Source organism: Danio aesculapii, chromosome 14, assembly GCF_903798145.1.
Source record: "Danio aesculapii chromosome 14, fDanAes4.1, whole genome shotgun sequence".
NCBI lineage: Eukaryota > Metazoa > Chordata > Actinopteri > Cypriniformes > Danionidae > Danio > Danio aesculapii.
Window position 1 is genome coordinate 22,043,510 of NC_079448.1, and position 23,766 is coordinate 22,067,275.

General features: G+C 32.6%; 1 protein-coding gene across 1 annotated transcript; it reads left to right on the top strand.

Annotated features, from left to right (window-relative positions):
• Positions 1–631: 631 nt before the first annotated feature.
• On the top strand, positions 632–23,559 carry fmr1 (fragile X messenger ribonucleoprotein 1). Its single transcript, XM_056471934.1, is given in 16 exon segments — positions 632–913; positions 2,252–2,304; positions 2,996–3,089; positions 3,171–3,242; positions 4,420–4,568; positions 6,536–6,629; positions 6,717–6,833; positions 11,396–11,566; positions 11,676–11,715; positions 11,718–11,753; positions 11,837–11,949; positions 12,198–12,284; positions 13,826–14,024; positions 16,919–17,101; positions 17,795–17,874; positions 20,853–23,559. Coding segments are annotated over 16 exon segments (1,707 nt in total). The 5' UTR covers positions 632–862; the 3' UTR covers positions 21,021–23,559.
• Positions 23,560–23,766: the final 207 nt, after the last annotated feature.

The window sequence follows — 23,766 nt, forward strand, 5'->3', positions numbered from 1 at the left end:
GATGTTTAACAGAGCAAGGAAATTTTCACAGTATGTCTGATAATATTTTTTCTTCTGGAGAAAGTCTTATTTGTTTTATTTTGGCTAGAATAAAAGCAGTTTTTACTTTTTTTAAACCATGTTAAGGTCAAAATTATTAGCCCCTTTAAGCTATATATTTTTTCGATAGTCTACAAAACAAACCATCATTATACAATAAAATGCCTAATTACCCCTAATCTGCCTATTAAACCCAATTAACCTAGTTATGCCTTTAAATGTCACATTAAGCTGTATAGAAGTGTCAGGAAAAATATCTAGTAAAATATTATTTACTCTCATCATGGCAAAGATAAAATAAATCAGTTATTAGAAATGAGTTATTAAAAACTACAATAAAATCTTCTCTCCGTTAAACAGAGATTTGGGAAAAATAAACGGGGAATAATAATTAATGCTTTTGATATTTTAATATCAGTCAACAGCCACTTTAAATGCTAAGGGGGCTGAAATATTACCCAACCCCAGGAATGGCCCACATGTATTTTATTTACAAAGACGCAGAAAAGTGGCCGCGTACCAGAACAGAAGCAGAAGCCGAAAACAGTCACGTGACGGGGGGCGTGTCTTCTCGAGTGAAGGGAAGCGGGCCCGTGTCACGTGACGGGGGAAATAGGGAGGCTCTTGTGTTTACATCAATGCATTCAACAGCGGCCGCTGCAGACCGTCTACTCATCAATGTTTTGCTTTCATTTCCTTGAAAACGAGCTTGCGAATCGGCAGACACGGTAGTTCCGACCCCGTCCGAGCACAACACCGCTGCGTGAAACAGAGCGCGCGCCTGCTGCAGCTGTGATCGGTTGTGTATTAAATTACTGGCATCATGGACGAGCTCGCGGTGGAAGTGCGAGGAGCGAGTGGAGCTTTCTACAAGGTGGGCTTCACTTTTGGTCATTTAAAAGCCGTCCGTTTGTGTCTTGGTAACCGAACGAGGAAAACGGTGTTTGGAAATGCGTTTGAGTCCGTCAAGAACGCAGTTGATAATGTAGGATGGTGCAGTAGGCCTGCTCTGCCTAAAACACAAGGCCTATTCGACGGTGTGTTTGAATGATCAGGCTTTAAAGATTCATCGGAATAATCTGATATCATACATATTATCAATGTTTATCAGCTGTGTTGGTACCAGGATCGGTCAGCGAGCTGGTTCGGTTCTGGTTGGATCTATGTGTGGTTCAATGAATGCTCCACTTTTGGGCTATAATTGATATAAATGTATAACATCTGTATAGCTTAGATACATTTTTAGCATAACTCGTTGTCAGCATCAATAGTAATGTTAATATAGTATTGCATATACGTTTCCTATAATAGTATATATCTCTTAAGTCTGAGTGCTGTAAAATATAAAATTTAGGACAATGATTTGGTAATATAAATGGTATAAGTGTTCATAAATCTTTTTTTTTTTTTTCATGTTCAAAGTCAACCGGAAGAAAATGAATAAGTCTACAAAGTCTAAATTGTAAAATATGCATATCTATACATTTATGCATACAATGCGTATCAAATTTAAATGGTTTCATATAATGTTTTGCAAAAAATGTCAAAGTTGTACAGAAATGTTTTCTCATCATTCAGCGGATCTGACATAATTATGTACCAATCATACAACAAAACATTTATTATTCTTGTTTATTATTAAGTGTTGATGCTTTATAATGTTTTAAATTATAATATTTTTGCTGACACATGGTTAACCTTATAGGTTCAACGATAGTGATGAAGTGTAAAATATTCCATCTCAAATATGTTAGCAAATGGTTCTTGCTGTGTCAGAATTATTATTATTATGTTTATTTACTATTACTGGACTGAGTCATCTTTTAACACGCATATTCTGTAAACCACAATTCAGGGTAAAAAAAATAAGAGGGGTGTATACTTTTTGTCATTTTATTTTCTTTTTTGTCTTTTTATTTATTTGTTTGCTTTTTGTTTGTTTGATATTATTGAATAGTTTGTATTATTTTAATTAGTGTTTTTTCTTCGTCACATTCTGCTCTATATTATTTTTATAATCATCATCTAGAAATTGACTTGTCTGTATTCATGTACTGCTAAAATAATAATGTAAAAGTCAACTGAATTATTGTTCAGAATGAATGTTAGAGTTCTGTAGATATAAACAGTCAGCGCTGAATCATATGCTCCCATGATGCACAGTAAATGCTGTCCAGCATTTGAGTTATTAATACTTCATAATTTTTTGCAGGCTTATATTAAGGATGTTCATGAGAGTACTGTCACAGTGGCTTTTGAGAACAAGTAAGTACTTTGCAAACTTCTAATATGCCATTTACTTAATTTCCCTTTAATATGATATAAATATACATAAATAAAAAAATATAAAGGTAAAGTTGGTTTTATATTCAAACATTCGTTCATTTAGACATCTCTATATTGTTTACCATGATACTTAAAATATTCGATCGGATTTAGCATGCACATATGACTTCAAAACAACATTAACACTGTCTAATTGACTGTGAACAATGTTGTACTTTGATAGTCATTGGCTGCTTAAATGATTTCCCTATTTAGAATTTGCAAAGAATATGCATCTGAAATGATGTTAAGGAGAATGTCTCAATATCCTAATATAAAACCAACTTAACCTCTATATAAAAAATAGGCCTCTGTATAAATTCAGATGCCTTAATTCTATTCTTATTTTTTTTTCCGCAATTGTTTATTCAATTTAAGGAGTCTAGATATTAAAAAATAAAAATGAGTGGTGAGCGACACTACAAATGTTGAATTAAATAAATGATGAGCTACAGACCTGTATATTAAGCTCTTCTTATTTTATGTACACATTAGTAGAGTAGTCTAAATGTGTAATATATAAGAATATTGCATAGCGTACATTGAATTGACCACATTTGTTTATATATTTTACACTCGCTCAGCCCTAATAAAAAGGTAAAATATATTCCCATATTTTATCGCTGTGTAGTTGGCAGCCAGAACGACAGATTTCTTTCCAGGATGTTCGGTTTCCACCTCCAACCGGCTTTCAGAAAGAAATAAATGAGAGCGATGAAGTGGAGGTATGTGATATCACAGCTTCTTTAATCCTTAACCAAATGTTAAACAAATGCACTGAAGTTTTTAACCTTTCTCTTCCGCAGGTGTACTCCAGGGCTAACGATAAGGAACCCTGTGGATGGTGGCTAGCCAAAGTTCGCATGGTGAAAGGAGAAGTAAGTGATATAAACGGGATTCACTTCAACAGAAGTAAAATATTGCATTGGTACACTGCAAGAAAAAAATGCAGGGTTTCACACAATTCATTCATGTTGTCCCAACACAAATCGATTTAGTTAACACATTTTAATGAATTTAACATAAAACAGTTAAGTTGTCCCAAAACAAATCTCAAGAATTGTGTTGTTTCAGCTCATTTTAAATAAGTAGTGTAAACAAGCAATTTTTTAAGTGTTTATTGTAAAAAAAATAAAGGAGGCTTCCACTGTATTTATTCACAATCGATAAAGTTAACCCTTTTTTTTCTTTTTTTTTTTTTTCAAATTTAAGTTGATTGAACATGAAACAATTTAGTTGTCCCAAAACAAATCTCAAAAGGTGTGTTGTTTCAACTCATTTTAAATAAGTAGTTTGAATTTTTTTTTTAGTGTTCCTGTAAAAAATGGAGGGATCCACACTATTTATTCATGTTGTCCCAACACAAATCGATTAAGTTAACTCTCTCTTTCTATTTTTTTTTTTGCCAAATTTAAGTTGATTGAACATGAAACAATTACGTTGTCCCAAAACAAATATCAAAAATTGTATTTCAACTAATTTTAAACAAGTAGTTTGATCAAGCAGTTTTTTTTTGAGTGTTCCCTGTAAAAAATGGAGGGGTCCACACTATTTATTTTTGTTGTCCCAACACAAACCGATTAAGTTAACTCTTTAAGTTTAAGGTTAACTTTTTTTTGGTAAATTTAAGTTGATTGAACATAAAACAATTAAGTTGTCCCAAAACAAATATCAAAAATTGTATTTCAACTAATTTTAAACAAGTAGTTTGATCAAGCAGTTTTTTTTTGAGTGTTCCCTGTAAAAAATGGAGGGGTCCACACTATTTATTTTTGTTGTCCCAACACAAACCGATTAAGTTAACTCTTTAAGTTTAAGGTTAACTTTTTTTTGGTAAATTTAAGTTGATTGAACATAAAACAATTAAGTTGTCCCAAAAAAAATCAAGATTTTTTTTATTTGTTTTAAATAAGTAGTTTGAACAAGCCAGTTTTTTTGAGTGCAGTAAATATGAAACATTAAACTTTAAATTGATACAAATTTGTCATATGCTTGCATCAAGTTGAATGCTAATTTATGTGTTTACTAATTATTTGTTTTCACTTGCTCTTTTAGTTTTACGTGATAGAATATGCAGCCTGTGATGCCACCCTAAATGAAATCGTCACATTAGAGAGGCTACGACCTGTGAACCCCAACAAAGCAGCGTCAAAGAACACCTTTCTCAAAACCAGACTAGATATTCCTGAAGACTTGAGACAGATGTAAGTTTGTAGCTTTTTCGTTTTTTTTAGTTGGGATTTCTGCAGCATTGGACATTAAATTGAAAAATTCAGTCATAAAAAAAAAAAATTACCTAATGCAGAATGTCGTGGAGTTTGGCCAATTTTGGATGATAAATCAAAAGCAGAGTTGTCAACTTAATCAAACCACAAAGCAGAATAGTGTATGTTAATATTAAACTGCAATGACATAATGTGAACTTTTCTCCAGAGCTGTTTAGAAACCCTTTATGACATTTTTTATGGTTTAACCGTATGACATTACGGTTTAATGTCATGAATGTCATTTAAAAAAAAAAAACTATGATTTATATGTCCACTTAAAGCCAAATAAGTAAACTTTTCATTGATGTGTAATTTGTTAGGTTAGAACAATATTTAGCCCAGATACAACAATTTGAAACCTGGAATCTGACATTTCAAAAAGTCTAAATACTTATAAAAAATTATTTTAAACTATTTTTAATTTATTGCTTTTAAATACCTGTTAATAGTAAAGAAAACTGTATAAGATTAGAAAAAAGAAAATCATGGAACTTTTTTTTTTTTACTTATTATTTGATTCATGTTTTGAACAATATTGAAAAAATGTGATATTGAGATATTTTGTTTTCTGCAATAAATGTTGCTATATTAATACAGTTTCACAAGATGGTTTGAATAGGTTTTCTGAGGAGTAACATGCTTTTCTTTGCCTTCTCTCATTTCTAATCCAAATATCTAAAATTCTTAGCTAAAGTAAAAATATCACTTATGTCAAAATAATTTTTTCCCTTAAAACAAGCAAAATTATCTGCAAATGGAGTAATTAAAATCACTTAATTTACCTTTAAAGTGTAGATATTTGGACTAGAAGCGAGAGACAAATTCTAAGTAAGAAAAAAACAAAATTTTTTTACATTAATCAAATGTAAATAATTAAATACAATTAATACTTGTTATACCTCCAAACGTCATACTTTTTTTGTGCACAAATGTTCATTATAGCATGCACATTATAAAGTTTCACTCTATGTTGGTTAAACTTACCAGTGACTTTACAAATAAGATGTGTTCTGTAGCTCCTAGTCAACTATATTTCAGACGTAACATTAGTGCTGGGCGATTAATCAAAAAGTAATCGAAATCGACATTCAGGACCTATAATCGATTATTACTTACTTCGCACTACGTTGGCAATAATTGGAAGCTGCACCAGAGATGCCTTTAGACAACATATAAAACTTAAATAAGTAAATAATTAAAATAATATTTCATTAATCGTAATAGAGTTAAAATGTTCAATTAATTGAGATTTTGATTTTAGGCCAAATCGCCCAGCCCTACTCAACATTGCATATCTTGCACTGTGATTATTGTGGATGCACACATTGCGATATCGATACTGAAACGATTTATTGTACAGCCCTATTTTGCATGAAATAAAAATCTATGATTGCCATAAAATGTATTTTTGGCTATTGCTAAAAATATAACTTCAACTTAAGACTGGTGGTTCAGGGTCACATTTAGAGAATGTATATCATGTACACACTAACGTACAGTTACAAACCAATGTTAAGCTTGATCTGCTTTTGATGGCGCTTTTGTTTTCATTGTATTCATTGTAGTTGAAAGAAATTTGAATGACGTAGGTCAGAAGGTAATAATAGAACCCAAAAAAGACAGATATTACTAATAGTCAGTTCAGTATAATAATTTATTATTGATAATTAAATCTTTATTTTATCGAATAATTTCGCATTGCTTCTTTCATGTTTTAGTATTAACAAGATTAACCAAATTTTTTTTCATACAGCTCCTAATTTCTTTTTTTTTTCTTTTATTTACTACTAAAAAAAGGTTTAAAAAAAAAATACAAAAAATTAAAAACGCCAATGAAAACAATATTTTGAAAAATGTTTCTGACAGATGTGTCCGTAACAATAACTTATTCTTTATTTCTTTAGGTGTGCAAAAGACTCAGCACATAAAGACTTCAAAAAAGCTATTGGAGCGTTTAATGTCACTTACGACTCGGAAGAAAAGCAGTTGGTTATTTTGGTAATTTGCAATGTTTACAATACACTTTTGATGCGCTTTTTAATTTTCACTTAGGTTTTTAAGTTTCATTGTCTACTTTCTTTTTAGTCTGTTAATGAGGTTACAGCAAAGCGAATATCCATGTTGAGTGACATGCACTTCAGGAGTCTGCGCACAAAGCTGGCGCTGATGCTGAGGAATGAGGAAGCAACCAGACAGCTGGAGGTACGGCTTTGGATGTTTAGTGTTAAGTTAAATCCACTCATTTACAGCTGGTCAGCAAAAATCTAAAGCTAATACTCTTAAGACTTTTTTTTTCATTGCTTTTAAGGGGTCTTCGAAAGTCAAAAAAAAAAGTTAAGAATAAATAATAATAAAAAACATTATTAAAATGTAAGACTTAAAATTAACTAATCACTAAATTATTGTGTTCTGGGCCCTAATTTTAAACAATGTACCCCTCTGTCCACATAACATTACCTGTAATATTCATAAAAATTATTTAACAGCAACTTAAATTTAAAATTGAGAATTCAATTTAGATTGAAAATGTAGATTTTATTTCACTGCAGTTTGCTGTATTAAGACTACGGCCCAATCCCAATTCTGTTTTTGTACCCCTACCTTTTCCCCTTTCCCTTGGCCCTTAAAACCAAGTGTGAAGGGGAAGGGCTTCAAAATTTACTCCTAAGAATTGGGACAGCACCTGCACACATCATCATTTGTCATCGCGATCTCATGCTTCATATGAGATCAGACGATCACGACTGCTGTAGTTATTCCAGTTGCTTTATTTTTTAGTATTTATCTTTAAGAAATCACTGAAGGCATATATTATGTTATCATAACGATCTAATGTGGCAATAAGATGGTAATACTGTGTATTCAACACAGTGGCCATATTCATCTATGTAAACACACCAAGAACAACTCTAACATTATAGCAGACACTGTAAAAAGCTCATTCACACCCACTAGTCTTTTTTAATGGGGTATTCGTGTGTTATCGAGTGACGGAATGTTGTGGGACTGCTGTATAGGAGTTAATATTGTGGATTATAAATAGCAAAATTTAGCGGTTTTTATTTTAGCCTTATTTTTAAAGAATGATGGTAAAAGACGAATGCGGTTATGAATATATTAAATATGTGTTTGTTTGTCGTAAAGATTTGTAATAATGACAAAAAAATACTAATTTGTGGATGTCCTTACTTCCGGGTTCAGCAATACTGCCGTTGTGGTTGGGCCTACAAATGATGTTCAGTAGGTCTTCTATTTCATTAATAATGGTGTTCGAAAGGTCTTTAAAAGTCTTAAGTTTGATTTGATGACACCTGCAGAAAATTAGTTGTTTAATGAAATATACAGTTGAAATCAAAATGATTAGCCATCTTGTGAATTGTTGTTTATTTTTCAAATATTTCACAAATTATGTTTAACAGAGCAAGGAAATTTTTAGGGTATTTTTTCTTCTGGAGAAAGTCTTATTTGTTTTATTTTGCCTGGAATTAAAACAGTTTTTATTTTGTTTAAAACCATTTTGAGGTCAATATTATTAGCCCCTATTATTATTAGAACAAACTACTGTTATACATTGACTTTCCTAATTAACCCAATTACGTAGTTTAGCCTTTAAATTGCACTTTAAGCTGAAAACTTAATACTTAAACATCTTCAAAAATATCCAGTAAACTACTGTCATCATGGCAAAGATGAAAGAAATTAGTGATTATAAATTAGTTATTAAAGCTATTGTGTTTAGAAATATGTTATAAAATCTTCTCTTTGTTAAACAGAACTTAGGGAAGAAATATGAGAGAATAAAATTTTAACAATAGGGTTAATAAGTCTGACTTCAACTCTATATATAAATATACATATATATTTTTTATGTGAAATCATTAATTCCAGAAAAGGGTGATGGTTTATTATCATAAATTTAGTCATTTATTTTTTACATTTAGTATGTCTTGCAGTGTTTCAGTGGTGGTGGAGATGGTCTAAATTTAACAGGTGTAAAAGGGTATTACGTGCATATGCACAGCTGTGATGGCCCATACTCCTGCTCCTGCATAATATGATACCCTGTTGATATGCAGAGCTATATTTACAGATGCATCGACTCCATATAGGTATTGTTTGAACTCTTTAAATGTGTTGCTCTAAATCTGTGCTAATACTTTTTAGTTGCAAGTTGTTTTAGTCAAATGAATGCAAACGTTGCACTTTAAAATGGAAATTAATCAAATTGTTTAGATTACATACTTAAAAAAGCAGACTATATGCAATACTGAAGTATAATATGATATGTGATGTTGTAAGCTGTATATGCAGCAGAAGTTTCATAATAAAAACAACATTTTTCATGTTTATATATTTCAAAAATTAAGACAGCTGTCCCCAACATTGGGGTCTTGGCCCACAAGGGAGCTCCAAACGTTTCGGGTCACAGCACCAGCAATACTGGAAACACGAAATGCAGGAAATACCAAAATAGTTACCTGAACTGTGGTAACTACTCCAAATTCTCGAAGTGAAGAGTCCCAAAGAGTTGCTTTCATATTTTACAAAAGACTTATTTGTGCATAGCATATCTAGTTATAGTAATAAACGCACTATTTATTTGAAAACAACATTTTTTGTCATACCTACTGCAAACTTATATGAGCGAAAATCTCATTAAATGTGGAGGTGGGCCTTACAATATTTTCTGGGGAATAGGGGGTCCCAGGCAAAAAAAAGTTTGGGAACCACTCAATTGAGAGATGAGTGGTAGTGCTGTAATTAAGTTAAATCAAATGTTGTTTTACTGCTCTTATTTAACATTACTATTGCATTATTCCAGTATTTATTTTTCTTATTTTGGGTAATACTTTATTTGTCATAATCACAGAATCTTTATTAAATTACAGTCATTTTATATTTGACGAAATTGTGGGAATGTAGCACAAATTGAAACGCCAAATACACCAATTAAAAAAGAAAAGTGTACTTTATTATTGCAGTGACTAGTTCGCAAATCATTAATCATTAACCTTAAATGGATATTGCTATTTATTTAGTTTAGTATTTTATGAAGCTATTCAGATCACTGTATGGAAATGTCAGCGGGTTTTTTTTTTTTTTTTTTACTATACATGTATACACATGTAAACGGTTATTTATTCCTGTCATTTCAAAACTGAATTTTTACCATCTTTACACCAGTGACATGATCCTTCAGATATCATTATAATATGCTGATTTGCTGCTAAAACATCTATTATTATTATTATTATTATTATTAATGTTGAAAACTTTATCAACTTTGTTTGGAAAAGTTCAAAAGAACAGCCTTTATTGGAAATAGAGAATTCTTTATTGTCACTTTTAAATGACTTAAAGCATATTTTATTTATATTAAAGCATATTTATATTAAAACAAAATTCAAAAAGTTTTCATTTAAATTTATTTATTGAATCATGAAACTGGAGTAATGGTGCTAAAAAATCAGCTTTGAAATCACTGGAATAGTTAAATTTCTGTTCAAGTTCTGTTACATGTTCAATTCTAAAACGGTTTAATAATCAGTTCTAATAGTTGACTAATTTTATAATGGTAAATAGTGATTTAAGCTATAGTGTTTTATTAAATTAAGTGTGATGTTATGCTTCTAAAAGACCTCTTCTTTGAGTGAAAAAATGTAATAAATAACTTGTGTTCCCAAAACATTTTAAGCCCATAGTTAACAAAATTGCTTTTTTTTTTTTTTTTTGCATAAAAATATTTAATATGGATGCAGTGCTGGATATTATTTTGCACTGCTTCTGGAACTGGACTAAAAGATGGTTTGTTTGCCTGGTGCTTCATCGCTGAAGGCATTTCAACTCATTGTTGAGTTTTATGTAAGCGTGTGTTATCTGTAGATATCTGTATATGCCAATATTTCACATTATAGACCCTATAAGACTAGGATAACATCCTCTATTATTGTAGTAATAATAATAATAATAATAATAATAATAATAAAAATATATATTTTTCACATATTGTTCATTATTGCAGCACCTCTGTTTCAAGCAAAAAGTGCTTTGATTTGCCAGATGACCAAGAGCATTGTGATTGGCTGAATGCCTCAGGCTTGTGTTTGTCCTCTCACTTTCTGCTCTTATTTGTCTCTCATTAAAATACTTCTGTTATTATCTTCTCTTTGTGTTTCCTAAATCCATAGGATTGCTGGGCAAAGTAGATTTTTGGGGGGGTTATTTATGGTCTGCTGAAAGTACTTTCTTAATTCTAATAAGTTGACTAAGTTTTTAATGGATGAAATGTGAGGAGAATGACACATCGTACTTTCATAATTCACGCGAAGCATTATAGGTTGTACGAACTTAAAAAGCAACTTCAAAAGCAATTATAAATACAGTCAGTTAAACAAAATGCTGATAATTCACTAGATTTATCAGTTCAAATTAATGCAGGTACTCAAGAAAAACAATTTAAGCCAGATTTGCACATAAGACTGACAAGTTCTAGATTTTGTTTTAGAATAGTCTGATGCAGTGGTCTTTAATAGATTGTGTAAATTCTTTTAAAAGGAAACCATAAGCATTTACAGTTTAGCAAATATCATACAAGCACAAATGACACACCTTACACACTAAAGAAAACAAAAAACATTACAAATCATTGTATGGCATTATCAAGCACAACATATGCATATTGAAACACAAAGCAAAACTATATAGATATAAACCCAGAATGGAATACCAGAATATTAAAAACTGAATTTTTTTTTCTCCATCAGAGCTCTCGGCAGCTGGCCTCAAGGTTTCATGAACAGTTTGTGGTGCGGGACGACCTCATGGGATTGGCCATTGGCACCCATGGAGCAAACATCCAGCAAGCCAGAAAGATTCCTGGAGTCACAACCATCGATCTCGATGAAGAGACCTGCACGTTTCACATCTACGGAGAGGTAACCTCTTTATCTGTGACTTTCTGCTATACATAAATGGGACTGCAATCAAAATATGTAAGCCTGATTACAGACATCTGAGATTTTTGCACTCCTCTTTGAACTCTAGGACCAGGAGGCTGTACGGAAGGCCCGAAGCTACCTGGAATTTCAGAAGATGTTATCAAAGTTCCTAGGAATTTAGTCGGTGAGGACAAATAAAATGAACAGCTTTCTCCTTCACATGCTGAACCTGATGGTTAATGCGATTCGTTAAATTATTTTCTACAGGAAAAGTCATTGGCAAGAGTGGGAAGCTGATTCAAGAGGTTGTGGATAAATCGGGTGTTGTCAGAGTACGAGTGGAACCTGAAAATGACAAAAAGCCTTCTCCATTAGAGGAGGTCAGTGAGTGGGTGGCTGAGCACAGGCGTTGCTGTATTTATGGATGGCAAAAGTGATGATGCTTAGAAAATGCATTAATTTATAGTAATTGGTGGGGACTGTGTTATAGCCAACTAATAAATTTTTTTGAGCATTTTATTTTTGAGGATATTCCAATGCTCTCTACATGCCATTTAGGAATAGGGAAACAAAGAAGCTTTTTTTGTGTATGTAAAATGGTCTAATATACAATATCTCATAACTGCAGGGTATGGTGCCATTTGTGTTTGTGGGGACAAAGGAGAGCATTTCTAATGCACGTATTCTGCTGGACTACCATCTGAACTATTTAAAGGTAAGACCCACGTTAGGTTGCTATGTTGAACGGCATTTAATATGACTCCCTGCTTTGTAATGACCCCCGCCCCCCCAAAAAAACTTACTTGTGTTGAAGGAATGACTAAGGCCCCGTTTACACTAATACGTTTTAGTTTTAAAACAATGTTTTAGAATGAAAACGAAATACGTCAACACTGGCGTTTCACATAGTGTTTTTGAACAGATCTCTGTCCACATTATACCACTGAAAACTCAATCACGTGACCACACACACACTATGGCATGCCCTGCAGCGTATGCAAGCATTTGAGCTCCAGGCAGTCAGCAGGTACTTTGAGCACATATTCCCAGATGAGAGCTGTGCACGTAGGACTGTTCATCAAGGATCTACAGCTGGATCTAATCTCACTATATTTGTTAAACGCAACATCTTGTTGTCCATATCTTCCCCGAATTTTTCTTTTAAATCTATAACTTGTTCTCAGGTAACTTGTTTTGGCTGAGCGCAAAGATAGGTTAATATATGAATGTAACCACGTACACTGATTCTGCACAATTGACTGATTGCTTGCATTTACTTTCTATGATGTATAAACTTATTGTACGTTATACTTTTATAATAGCCATTATTGATTATTAAAACTCATATTCAGCAAAAGAGAGGGCATGTTTCATATTTTCAATGAAAATTAAAGGAGGCAGTAATGTTATAGGCTCTGTTTTGTTATAAATATGCATACAGTGAAGATGACGATCATATAAACATGTAGCTGTCACACTATCACATGTTTCTGGTGATGCACGAAATTCAGAAAGAGAGCAGAAAGTAAAAATCTGAATGGAATGGATTTTTGTGATTTATACCATATTTCAAAGGAGATATAAATATAAATTATCCACATGTTGGGCATCATCCTTATATCATGAAAAGGACAGAGATCTCTACTGAACTAAAATATATTGAAATGTCATTGATGCGGTACATACTGTATAATTACGTTACATAGAAAAAAACTATAGTGTTTGGAGGCATACTAGAGATAATTACTTGAATTAAACTGTAGTAGTAATTATTTTTTTGCTGTGGTACAACACAACTGTAGTTTTAAACAAATTATTCAATAGGCTTCATTGTTCTACGCTGTAATGCACCAGTTTACGCTTAAGTTATTTATTACAGTTTATCAGTTTACTATATTACAGTGTTCTGTAGCATTCATTAGCAAAGAATTACATAACAGATGAAAGCATAAAAAAGCATGGACGCATAGTCTTGCACAGTTCTTGTAGGGCCGCAGCTCTGCACAGTTTTGCTCAAACCTTATCAAACACAACTGATCCAAATAATCGAGGTGTTTAAGTTGGATCAGCTGTGTTTGATCAGGGTTAGTGCAAAAGTGTGCAGAGCTGCGGCCCTCCAGGAATTGAGTTTGAGACCCATGGTTTACAGGGTTTTGTTAATGCTCATTACAAAGCAGAAATTGTTCATTATGGCATGCTTAATAACATGCTGTTCACTGCTCTTATTTAGCCTTTGAGTTTCCTTGTCTTGTTCAGGAGGTTGATCAGCTACGAATGGAGAGACTGCAGATCGATGAGCAGCTTAGACAGATCGGTGGAGGACCCAGAGCTCTGCCGGGACGACCCGAGAAAGAAAAACCCTTCATGGCTGATAATGGAATGGGACCCTCGCGAGGTGGAGGCAAACCCTTTGGTCGAGGAGGACGAGGGAGACGAGGCCCAACGCTGGCATCAGGTAGAAATGGCCTCAAATTAATCAGGGATGTGATTCTTCCGTATAAATACGAATTTCCGTATTTTCTGAGCTCAACGGGGTGACCCCTGTAATTTGCATAAATCCAAAGTTTTTTTTTTTGGGAGGGGTGTCTCAGTGAGGTTCATTGTCATCAAAGCAAAGGATTGATGGTTTGCGCCTTCATTGTTCATCATCTTGCACAAGGAGCAGTAACTGCTTCATTCCAGATGTCATTCAGGTATAATGATATTGTGTATCCTTTAATGTTCGTGTATGATGGAGCCGCAACATTATGAAATCGCTTTGAATGCGTGCGCAGCTGTGCACTTTTTCTGCGCTCACATTTGGATGTCACGACCATGTGCGCTCTATGTACATAAATAATAAAGCCAGGATGCACTTTTGTTATTATCCTCTGCAAGACATCTGTCCTTATGTCTTCGTTTATTCAGAGCTACAGCCTAGCACCTGAATAATACCTGAAATAGTCATGAAATTGTTTAGAGGATAATACAAATTTATACAAATATAATTTATAATTGTTTAATCAATTATAAATTATATTTGTGTAAATTTGTATATGTATATGCCTACTAAAAGGCAGGGACTACGCCGAAAGAAAGGGAAAGTCTTCCTTTTTTGTCCTCGGCCAATCACATGCCTGATTAATATTACAACTTGCTATATTTATTTGTTTGATTGTTTAATTTGCAGGAACAGTGTACATTAACATAAATATACCAGAATTAGCCAAAATGCGATTTCATTTCCGTTGTCCCTGAAAAGAGGGTAAATTGTCTCCATAAAATCAATACAGAAATTCAACAATTAACAGAGCAATAAAATGGATATAGCTATACAAATCCTGATAAATGTGTATTTATATATATATATATATATATATATATATATATATATATATATATATATATATATATATATATATATATATTAGACAAAACAAACTAAAAAAACAACAAAATGTAAAGGAGACAAGAGTTAGACAAGTCGCAGCATGATAAGAATAGGAGGAGGTGCATGCTAGTAAGAGTGATGAGATGTCGAATGTGTTTTAAACCAGTTCTTTAGATGTTTTTTGAACAGACTAAATGTGGTCGGTTCGCTGTATCTATATGTGCTGGCTCCCAAAATTTGTAAGTGTTTAAATTTGATCATACTTGCAGGCATCTATAAATAGTGTTTATTTGGCAGCTTTTCTTTTTGGAAATGTGGCATGTAGGGGTGGGTGTTACATGTTAACTCACAATGCGATTAAAATAGTGATATTTTGCCCCTGATAAATACTTTTATTACTTGGTTCTCTTTAATACATGATTCTGATTAGTCAGTCACAACATTCCGAGGTTAGGTTGTTGATAACAACTCTGATAACAGCTGATTAAACTAATAACACCGACTCGAAAACTTGAAAAGTAAAAGTGTTAAGTTTACTTAATCAGTTTGTGTTGGGACAACATGAATAAATTGTGTGGAGCCCTGCATTTTTTACAGTGTGGTGTGTGAAATGCCGAATCGTATCCACTGCTATAAACTGGAATAGAGCCCTCACTGTGCTATCAGTCTTTTCAAGAGGGGACGAGTCAGATATATCTGCTCTAAACTTACTCTAAGCTTTCAAATCAATCACCCTGCTAGTAAAAAATAACTGTTATTTAGCCAATTGTTAACATTAGCATTAGCATTAATTTTTTTTTTTTTTTATTCTTTTTTTTTATTTTTATTATAATAAATATATATTTTTAAATTATATTAGAGAACTTTTATAGAGAACTGATTATTAAGAATTTAGTAGTTGGTGAAAGTGTTGCCATGAATATAGGCAATGCTGCTGATATGGCATGAAAACATGAATGAATTGGTGTAACGTATTGATCAGTGCTGGGCAAAGATTAATCATCATTTATCACATCCAAAACAAAAGTTAGTTTTGTCATATATATTTATTATGTAGATGATACACACACATACATAGAAACAAAACTATATTTAACAATGTTGTTAAATAGATATTTACGTTTATGTATAATTTGTATCATATATTTTATATCTTAAGTATAAAGAAACATTTTCTCAAAACCGCGCAAGCCTGTGTGTATTTATGTACAGTTAAAGTCAGAATTATTAGCTCTCCTGAATTATTAGCCCCTTATATATTTTTTTCAACTCCTTTGTAAACATAATAGTTTTAATAACTCATTTCTAATAACTGATTTATTTTATCTTTAACATGATGATCAATAATAGTTTACTAGATATTTTTCAAGGCACTAGTATTCAGCTTAAAGTGACATTTAAAGGCTTAACTAGGTTAATTAGGGTAATTAGGCAAGTCATTGTATAACTTGTTTTTTCTGTAGACAATCGAATAACAATATTGCTAAAGAGGGCTAATAATATTGACCTTAAAAATATTTTATTATTATTATTATTATTATTATCATTATTATCATTATTATTATTATTATTATTATTATTATTATTATAAAGATGCTTTTAATCTATACGAAATAAAACAAATTAGACTTTCTCCAGAAGAAAAAAATTATAGGAAATACTGTGAAAATTACTTGCTCTTTTAATGATAGAAAAAAAAAAAATCACAGGAGGGCTAATAATTGTGACTTCAACTGTATACATAATAAATATACACCGTACACACACTTAAATTGTCATAACAAACTTTATTTTGGACGTGATTTATTTATTTTTTTACCCAGCGCTAGTATTGATACTTAGTGCCACACTATCAATATTGTCTTGCGGTCATAAACATTGCAAGAAATTTGCCGTATAAATTGAGTGTCCCATCCCTAATAATTTGTGTTAATCAGTTTATTCATTGTGAACTGTTGTTTTTTTTTGTGTTGTCTAAGGCACCAACTCAGAGGCGTCTAATGCATCTGAGACCGAATCGGACCACAGAGATGAGCTCAGTGACTGGTCTCTGGCCCCCACAGATGAGGAGTCTATGGGTTATCCCAAAAGGGCCCCTGATGGACGCAAAAGGGGTGGGGGGCCCCGCGGTCGTGGGGGGAGAGGAAGAGGAGGATACAAAAGTAAGTTTCTGAAGCTGTTAACGCTCTAAAGGCCATTTACTTTGTTTCTTACCATATTTACATGTGTGTCTATATGTAGTTGAATTATTAGCCCTCCTATGAAATGTTTATTTATTATTATTTTTTTTTAACAGAACAAGAAAGTGTTCATAGTATTTCCTGTTATATTTTTTCTTCAGGAAAAAAAGTCTTATTTCTGTGAGTTTGGCTATAATAAAAGCTGATAAAAAAGTTTAGGTCAATATTATTAGCCCCCTTAGGTTTTTTGTTCTACAGAACAAACCAATGTTATCCAATGATAATTGCCTAACTAGCCTAACTCGACTAGGTAAGCCTTTAAAACTGCACTTTAAAAGCTAAATACTAGTATCTTACAAAATAACTAGTATAGAATTATCTACTGTAATTTATGGGAAATACAAAATAATACAAAATACAAAGTACAAAATAGAAAGTAGTTATAAAAACTATTATGTTTACAATGTGTTTATAATTAATAAACATTATTATAATGTATATATCTCTCTGTTAAAAAAAAAAAAAAAACACACTTGGGAAATATTTGAAAATGAACAGGAGGGCTAATCTTTTTTTTTTCTCTCTCTCTCTTCAACTGTATATGTTTGTTAATGTCAAGTGTTCAACATAGTTTGGCCTTTTTTTAAAATGGTATTTGTTTTTCTTTCTCATAAGCTGAGGACATGCACTGGAATGATTCCCGCTCCCGTAGTTCCAGAGACTCCAAGCTACGACCCCAGGAAGAGTCACTGCAGGTCTCACAAAATCTTTATTCTATTTAGCATATTTTATGAATGAATAAAAAATATTTTTTTAAATATATGTTGGTAGTCAATAGCTATCATCTAAATGTGGTTAAAGTACAGGAAATATACTCTGCAAATTATTTAGACTAATAGTTTCAAAAATGAATAATTTATCTGCATAAATCAAATTCTACTCTACCTGTCACTATATTGAAACGCTGCAGGACATTAAATATTTCTCAAAGTCATAGTCCAAATAATAATAATCATAAAAAATAATTATACAAATATTTAAAAAATAGCATTTAATCGCATATATGTTGTTGCAAAGAACAAATAAAACACCAGAGCACAAATAAAAACAATACAACAATGACTACAATTACTGTAAGTGCATTAAGTAAAATCAAGTTTTTCAGGTAATTTCAAGTGTATCAAATATTCGGAAATTGAAAGCAAACCAGAAAAATATTAAATATTATGTTTTTGTTATATAATTTGTACAAAAGCATGAGACCAAAACGTTTTTTTTTTAATAGTTTTTTTTTTTTTTAGGTTTAGTTTTTTTTTGAAGGGGTGATTTGTTGGTTTTTATTAATATTATTTTTTAATAATCTTGCACCTTTAAGTCATATTTATTTATTTAGCAATTTGAGTTGATTGAAACTAGCAGCTTTACATTTAACATGAAATGACCGGAAAATATTTTAAAGTTAAAGAAGACTGAACCACAGATCAGATTTAACCATTACATAATCGTCAAAGTTTGAAGATGTTTCTAGCTAGAGCAAACTGTTCCAAGTTTGCTTTGGCAAAATGCTCTGACCTGTAAACAAATTTGTTGTGGCCCGATTTGGTTGAAATGACTTCATTCAAAAGTGTTGTTCTCCTTTAGCTCTGCTCAAGCTCTCATCTTGTACAGATGAAGACAGAAGGATTAAACCAAATGATGAAATGAATTCTTTTTCAAATATTTGTCAAGTGATGTTTAAGAACTAATCGTAGATTCTTTCTTGAGTAGAAAGTCTCATTTCTTTTCGATTGGCTGGAATAAAAGCAATTTCTAATTATTAAAAAGTAAGGTAAATATTATTAATTATAATTAACACTATTATTATTGCCCCTTAATAAATTCTTCCTTTTTCTTTTTGATTGGCTGTTGTTCAGTGACTTGCCTAATTAACTTTCCTAGTTAACCTAATTAAGCTAGTTAAGCCTTTTAATTGCATTTTAAGGTGAATACTAGTGTCTTGCAAAATAATTAATAAAATATTAAGTACTGTCACCACAGCAAAGCACAAAAGAAATTAGTTAAAGTCAGGCACCAAAAAGTCAATGTTGTAACAGCAACCTAACACCGGATTCACACAGGGCTTCAGCGTCAACACTTGACGGAGGCATGTCTGAATTTGGCGCTGACACGACCATCATAGCAGCATCAGCCAATTAAATTAGTCCGCAATCGGCTACTGTATGAGCTAGGGTATTTGCATAAAGCGATCTGATTGGCTGGTGCTTACGTTGGTGCTTGAAAACCTGAGAAATTTCCAACTTCCTTTCATTCCAACGGATTCACAATTAAGTTCAGCAATGCTTGATGTAGGGCTGGGCGATTAAAATCAGTAACGATTTTATTGATCGAACACTATTGTCAATATCGATTTAAAAAAAAAAAAAGTTCATTATGAAGTTTTGGTATGAATTCTATAGTTTTATTAAAAATGTGTTCCTTTTTATTAAAAGTAGTTCCTTTACTTGAAAGCTCAGATTTGACTATCATAATTTGTTTTGTTTACAGAGTTTAAGGTTTACTGTATCATTATTTTCCCCACCCTTAAGATGTTGATCTACCTCTACCATTGCACACACTTTGTAACATTTTATTTGTCAAGTTTAAGAGTGTCTTTAAGTCTCTTATGTTTAGAGTCTCTTATGTTTATTTTATAATAAAGAGATCAGATATTTTGTTTAAATATTTTTGTTTTTGACTATTAAAACTATTTGCCTTAGTAATGTTGGTAAATTAAAATAAAGTGGTTAAATAAAAAAAATCCTAATATTCCTAAATGTATTGTCAGAAAATATTGAATAATTATCGATATTGAATGATATGAAACATGATATCGCGATAATTTATTTTGCAATATGGCCCAGCCCTAGCTTGATGAAATGCTCCGTTTTTAATGTTATCAGACAATAATTTTTATCTAAAGTGTTTAAATGAATTTTGTTTTCAAATTAGAATTGTTTTTAAAAGTGAACCCAGCAAAAGTATCTTAAACTTAATCTTAAACCTGTTTTATATTTTTATCTTATTTATTACTTATTGTTGTTAATGTCTATTTATGGTTAGAAATCATTTTATTATAGAAAAGTGTTTTGATAATGTTTTATTAATTATGTTTATTGATTATTATTTATTAATATTTTTGCCATTAAATAGCCAGAGAAGCTGAAATGGCAATAAAATATAAATCTCTGTCATATCAATTATTTTCTAACTATTATGTTTAAAGATGTGTTGAATAAAAACGTTATTCATTCATTTTCCTTCGGCGTAGTCCCTGATTTATCAGCGTAAAACATATGCCCGGGTAATTGGCGGTTCATTCTGTTGTGGCGACCCCTGAATAAAAAAACATTGTTCTGTAAATGGTATTTGAACAAAATTTGAAAGAACCAATTTTACAGGAGAGATCTTAATTTTAAAGAACACTTTATTTTGATGGTCCATTTGAGTATTAGACTGTCTGCTTAATTTCTGTTGATACTGCTACTAAACAGACATTTAACGGACTATAAGAAACGTTACAAGTACATGTCAACTTACACTAACCCTAACCTAACAGTCTACTTATAATCTAATGAGAATAGGTCGGCATGTAGATGCAATGTGACTTAAATTCAACAAACAGACCATCAAAATAAAGCGTGACCAAATTTTGCCTTCAACTGTGTATAACCCATCTAATCTGTTGGTTTTGCAGATCCGCATCGACAGCAATAACGAGAGGAGCATCCACACCAGCCGAAGCTCTCAAGCTATGGCAGGAGACAGCGGAGGGAATAGACAGAGACCCATAAAGGAACGAGCGATGAAAAAAGAAAAGCAGGACGGCTCCGACAGCCAGGCCGTAGTGAATGGCGTTTCGTAGAGAATAATGCGCCCCCCTACCCCTCATTCTCCCACTCAGCTCCACCAATCCAGATGCTTCTTCATTAGAGACACATTAGGCCAAAGAGAACCAGGTCAGTAGGGCTGTCGCAAGACATGACATAAAGCACACTTTGTAATTGTTAGCGGGGTTAAAAGACGAGGTCTCTTGGTGTACAGTGTGTTGAATTTGGTAGTCTTCACGGATTAGAGAGACCGGTCTCTAAATCTCAACTGAAGCTACAGGTTTTCTAATTGACTTTCTAAATAACTACCTAAAGAAGCTGTGGATAAAATGTCTCTCAAAAATGGAATAAAAAACGAAAAGAGCTTTTTCCAAGAAATTGGTTTTTAAAGTTTGTTTTCCACAATGTCCAAAAAAGGGAAAGAAACACATTGGAGGATGAACTCAAGCGCTCTGCGCCCAAGTTTATGCCACATCTCATGGCATACATTGTTTTTATGCGCTTTGGTGTCCATGGTTACTCGAGCCCATTCTGATGTGAGATCTTAACCACATCATTAGCAAAAAAACAAAGAAAAAAAAACAACAAAAAAAAGTAAAACATAAAAAAAAAATGCTCCTGTCTGGATCTGTGCCTTTAACTAGTGTGGATAGAATCATAATTTGGATGTTTAAATCAGGGAAGAAGACGTGAACAACACCTGTCACCTGAGCAGAGTTTGTTGCAATCTCAGCCGACAACTTTCAAAACAAACAAAAAAAAAAAGGTGTTTCTTTTATTTTCTGTGCTGCATGTATTTCACAAACATTTTGTATGTCTGAAAAGCAGGATTGGAAATCGATTTTGCCATAGCTGAATTGTGAGTAGTAAAGGTATTAACCTAACTAAACTAGTCAACTGTGGAAGTCATCATTTGTAACCAACCACCCAGTGATGAATATCAACGCTTATTCAACGATTAAAGCATTACTGAAGATTAATTTGACGTAAAGCATATCTTTGCATTCTAGAACAATTGTTTTTTTTGTTGTTTTCAATAGAGGTAGCAAAGCAGTTTCCTTTAAACAAAATGTCTTTTGTTTTTTACTTGTTTTACCTCCATCATGATCTAAAGGTGAATTTGCTCAGATGTTTTCTCACAAACAGGGTGGAAATGCTCAATTTTATTATTTTTTTCTTTGTAGTTGTTTTTTTGTTCATGCTGGCCACAGTAAACTGCCATCTTTCCTGCTGTATTTTTCAGCATCAGGTGTGAAGCACTTATATCAGATTATCTCTGTACCATTGTCTTTGTCCTAACAATGGCTCATCATAGACTGAAAATGTTGAACTGTGGGGTTGCATACTGTATATTACGTCATCCGTTAAGAGATTGTTGCTGTTCTTTTTAGATTGAACTTTAAATGTGCACTTATCATGTTTGTGTTACTCTGCAAGTACTTTATAATCTATAAACCTATAATAAACTAGAATGTGATAAGACTTCTTCAGCAGGTGAATCACATGTATGCTGTCAACATAACTAAACTGAAGTTTAGATCTCTTCGCTAATTTTGAGTCTACTGTACTTTTGCAGCTTCGAGAGGGACGAGATTTGGCAGGAAACACAACGTTAACTTTGATATGAGAAGAAAAAAAAACCGTCTGTCTTATCCGATTAGTGCTTGTGCATTAAACTTTAGTTTACATTTTTGAGAAGACGCAATGCTGTTCTGAACCCACGATTATTTCGAAATCTACTGTGACGGTAAACATGGTAGTTTTTTTTGTTGTTTGTTTCTGCTTTCCTTTTGACTGTACAGCAAGAAAACCAGTCGGTTGTATCCTCTTTGCTCCTTTTTCTTAACGACTCTTTTTCTTTTTATGCTCGCTAGTCAAATATCCAGCTCTACCTGTTAAGCTTACACCAGTTTCAAAGTGGTTTTGCTTGGATCAGTGTCCTGTGAAAACCAAACGGAAGGGGCTACGTTTCACGTGAAATGTAAAAAGAACCTGTGACTGGCAGAGGATTTGCAGCTCTGTGGGATGGGAATGATAAACCACTCGGAACGGGGCGTCCTGGCTGCGTCCGGCCCCCTTTTAAAATTTAGCCTTTATTTGGAAATAAGGTGTTAAAATGGTTTACGCTCAGTATTTTAAAAAAAACCTGCACGTCTGCGGCAGGCAGTAAACTGGCAAGATGGCGGAGTCCACCAGTCTGTTAAGAAAAAATAATGATAAAAAAATAAATAAAAACTTTGAAGTGTTGCCAAACAGACTGTTTTCTAGTTATTTATTTTTTGGAATGTAAATGAAAAATGATAAATTGTAAAACCATCTCTTGCACACATCGTTAGGCTATTGTGATTTGAATAAAGAGCTGAAAAGGAAAAAAAAACATTCAAAAAAAACATGAAATACTGTAGATACTGAACCGAGGTAGACTGACCTTGTATGTTACTGCACTTTGGGTAATAATTTCTTTGTACATAATAGCAGAACAGACTGGGTTTTATGTTGACATTGTTTGGTTATAGTGCAATATATTTTGTATGCAAGCAGTTTCAATAAATAAAGGTTGATCTTCCTCTGCAATCTGAAGTGTTTTATTCCTTGCGGGGATTGGACGTTTTACATTCCATATGTCGTCATAAATTTGGCCGTCATAAAACGCGACAGCAGATCTTAATTGGTCGGCAGATTCCTCGACGCGTTAAATGTTATTGTTGCTCGTTGTGTTGTACGGTCCATGTCTTCTGTTGTTTTCTTTATTTCACCGCTTGGTGGAGCTGTGACACAGAC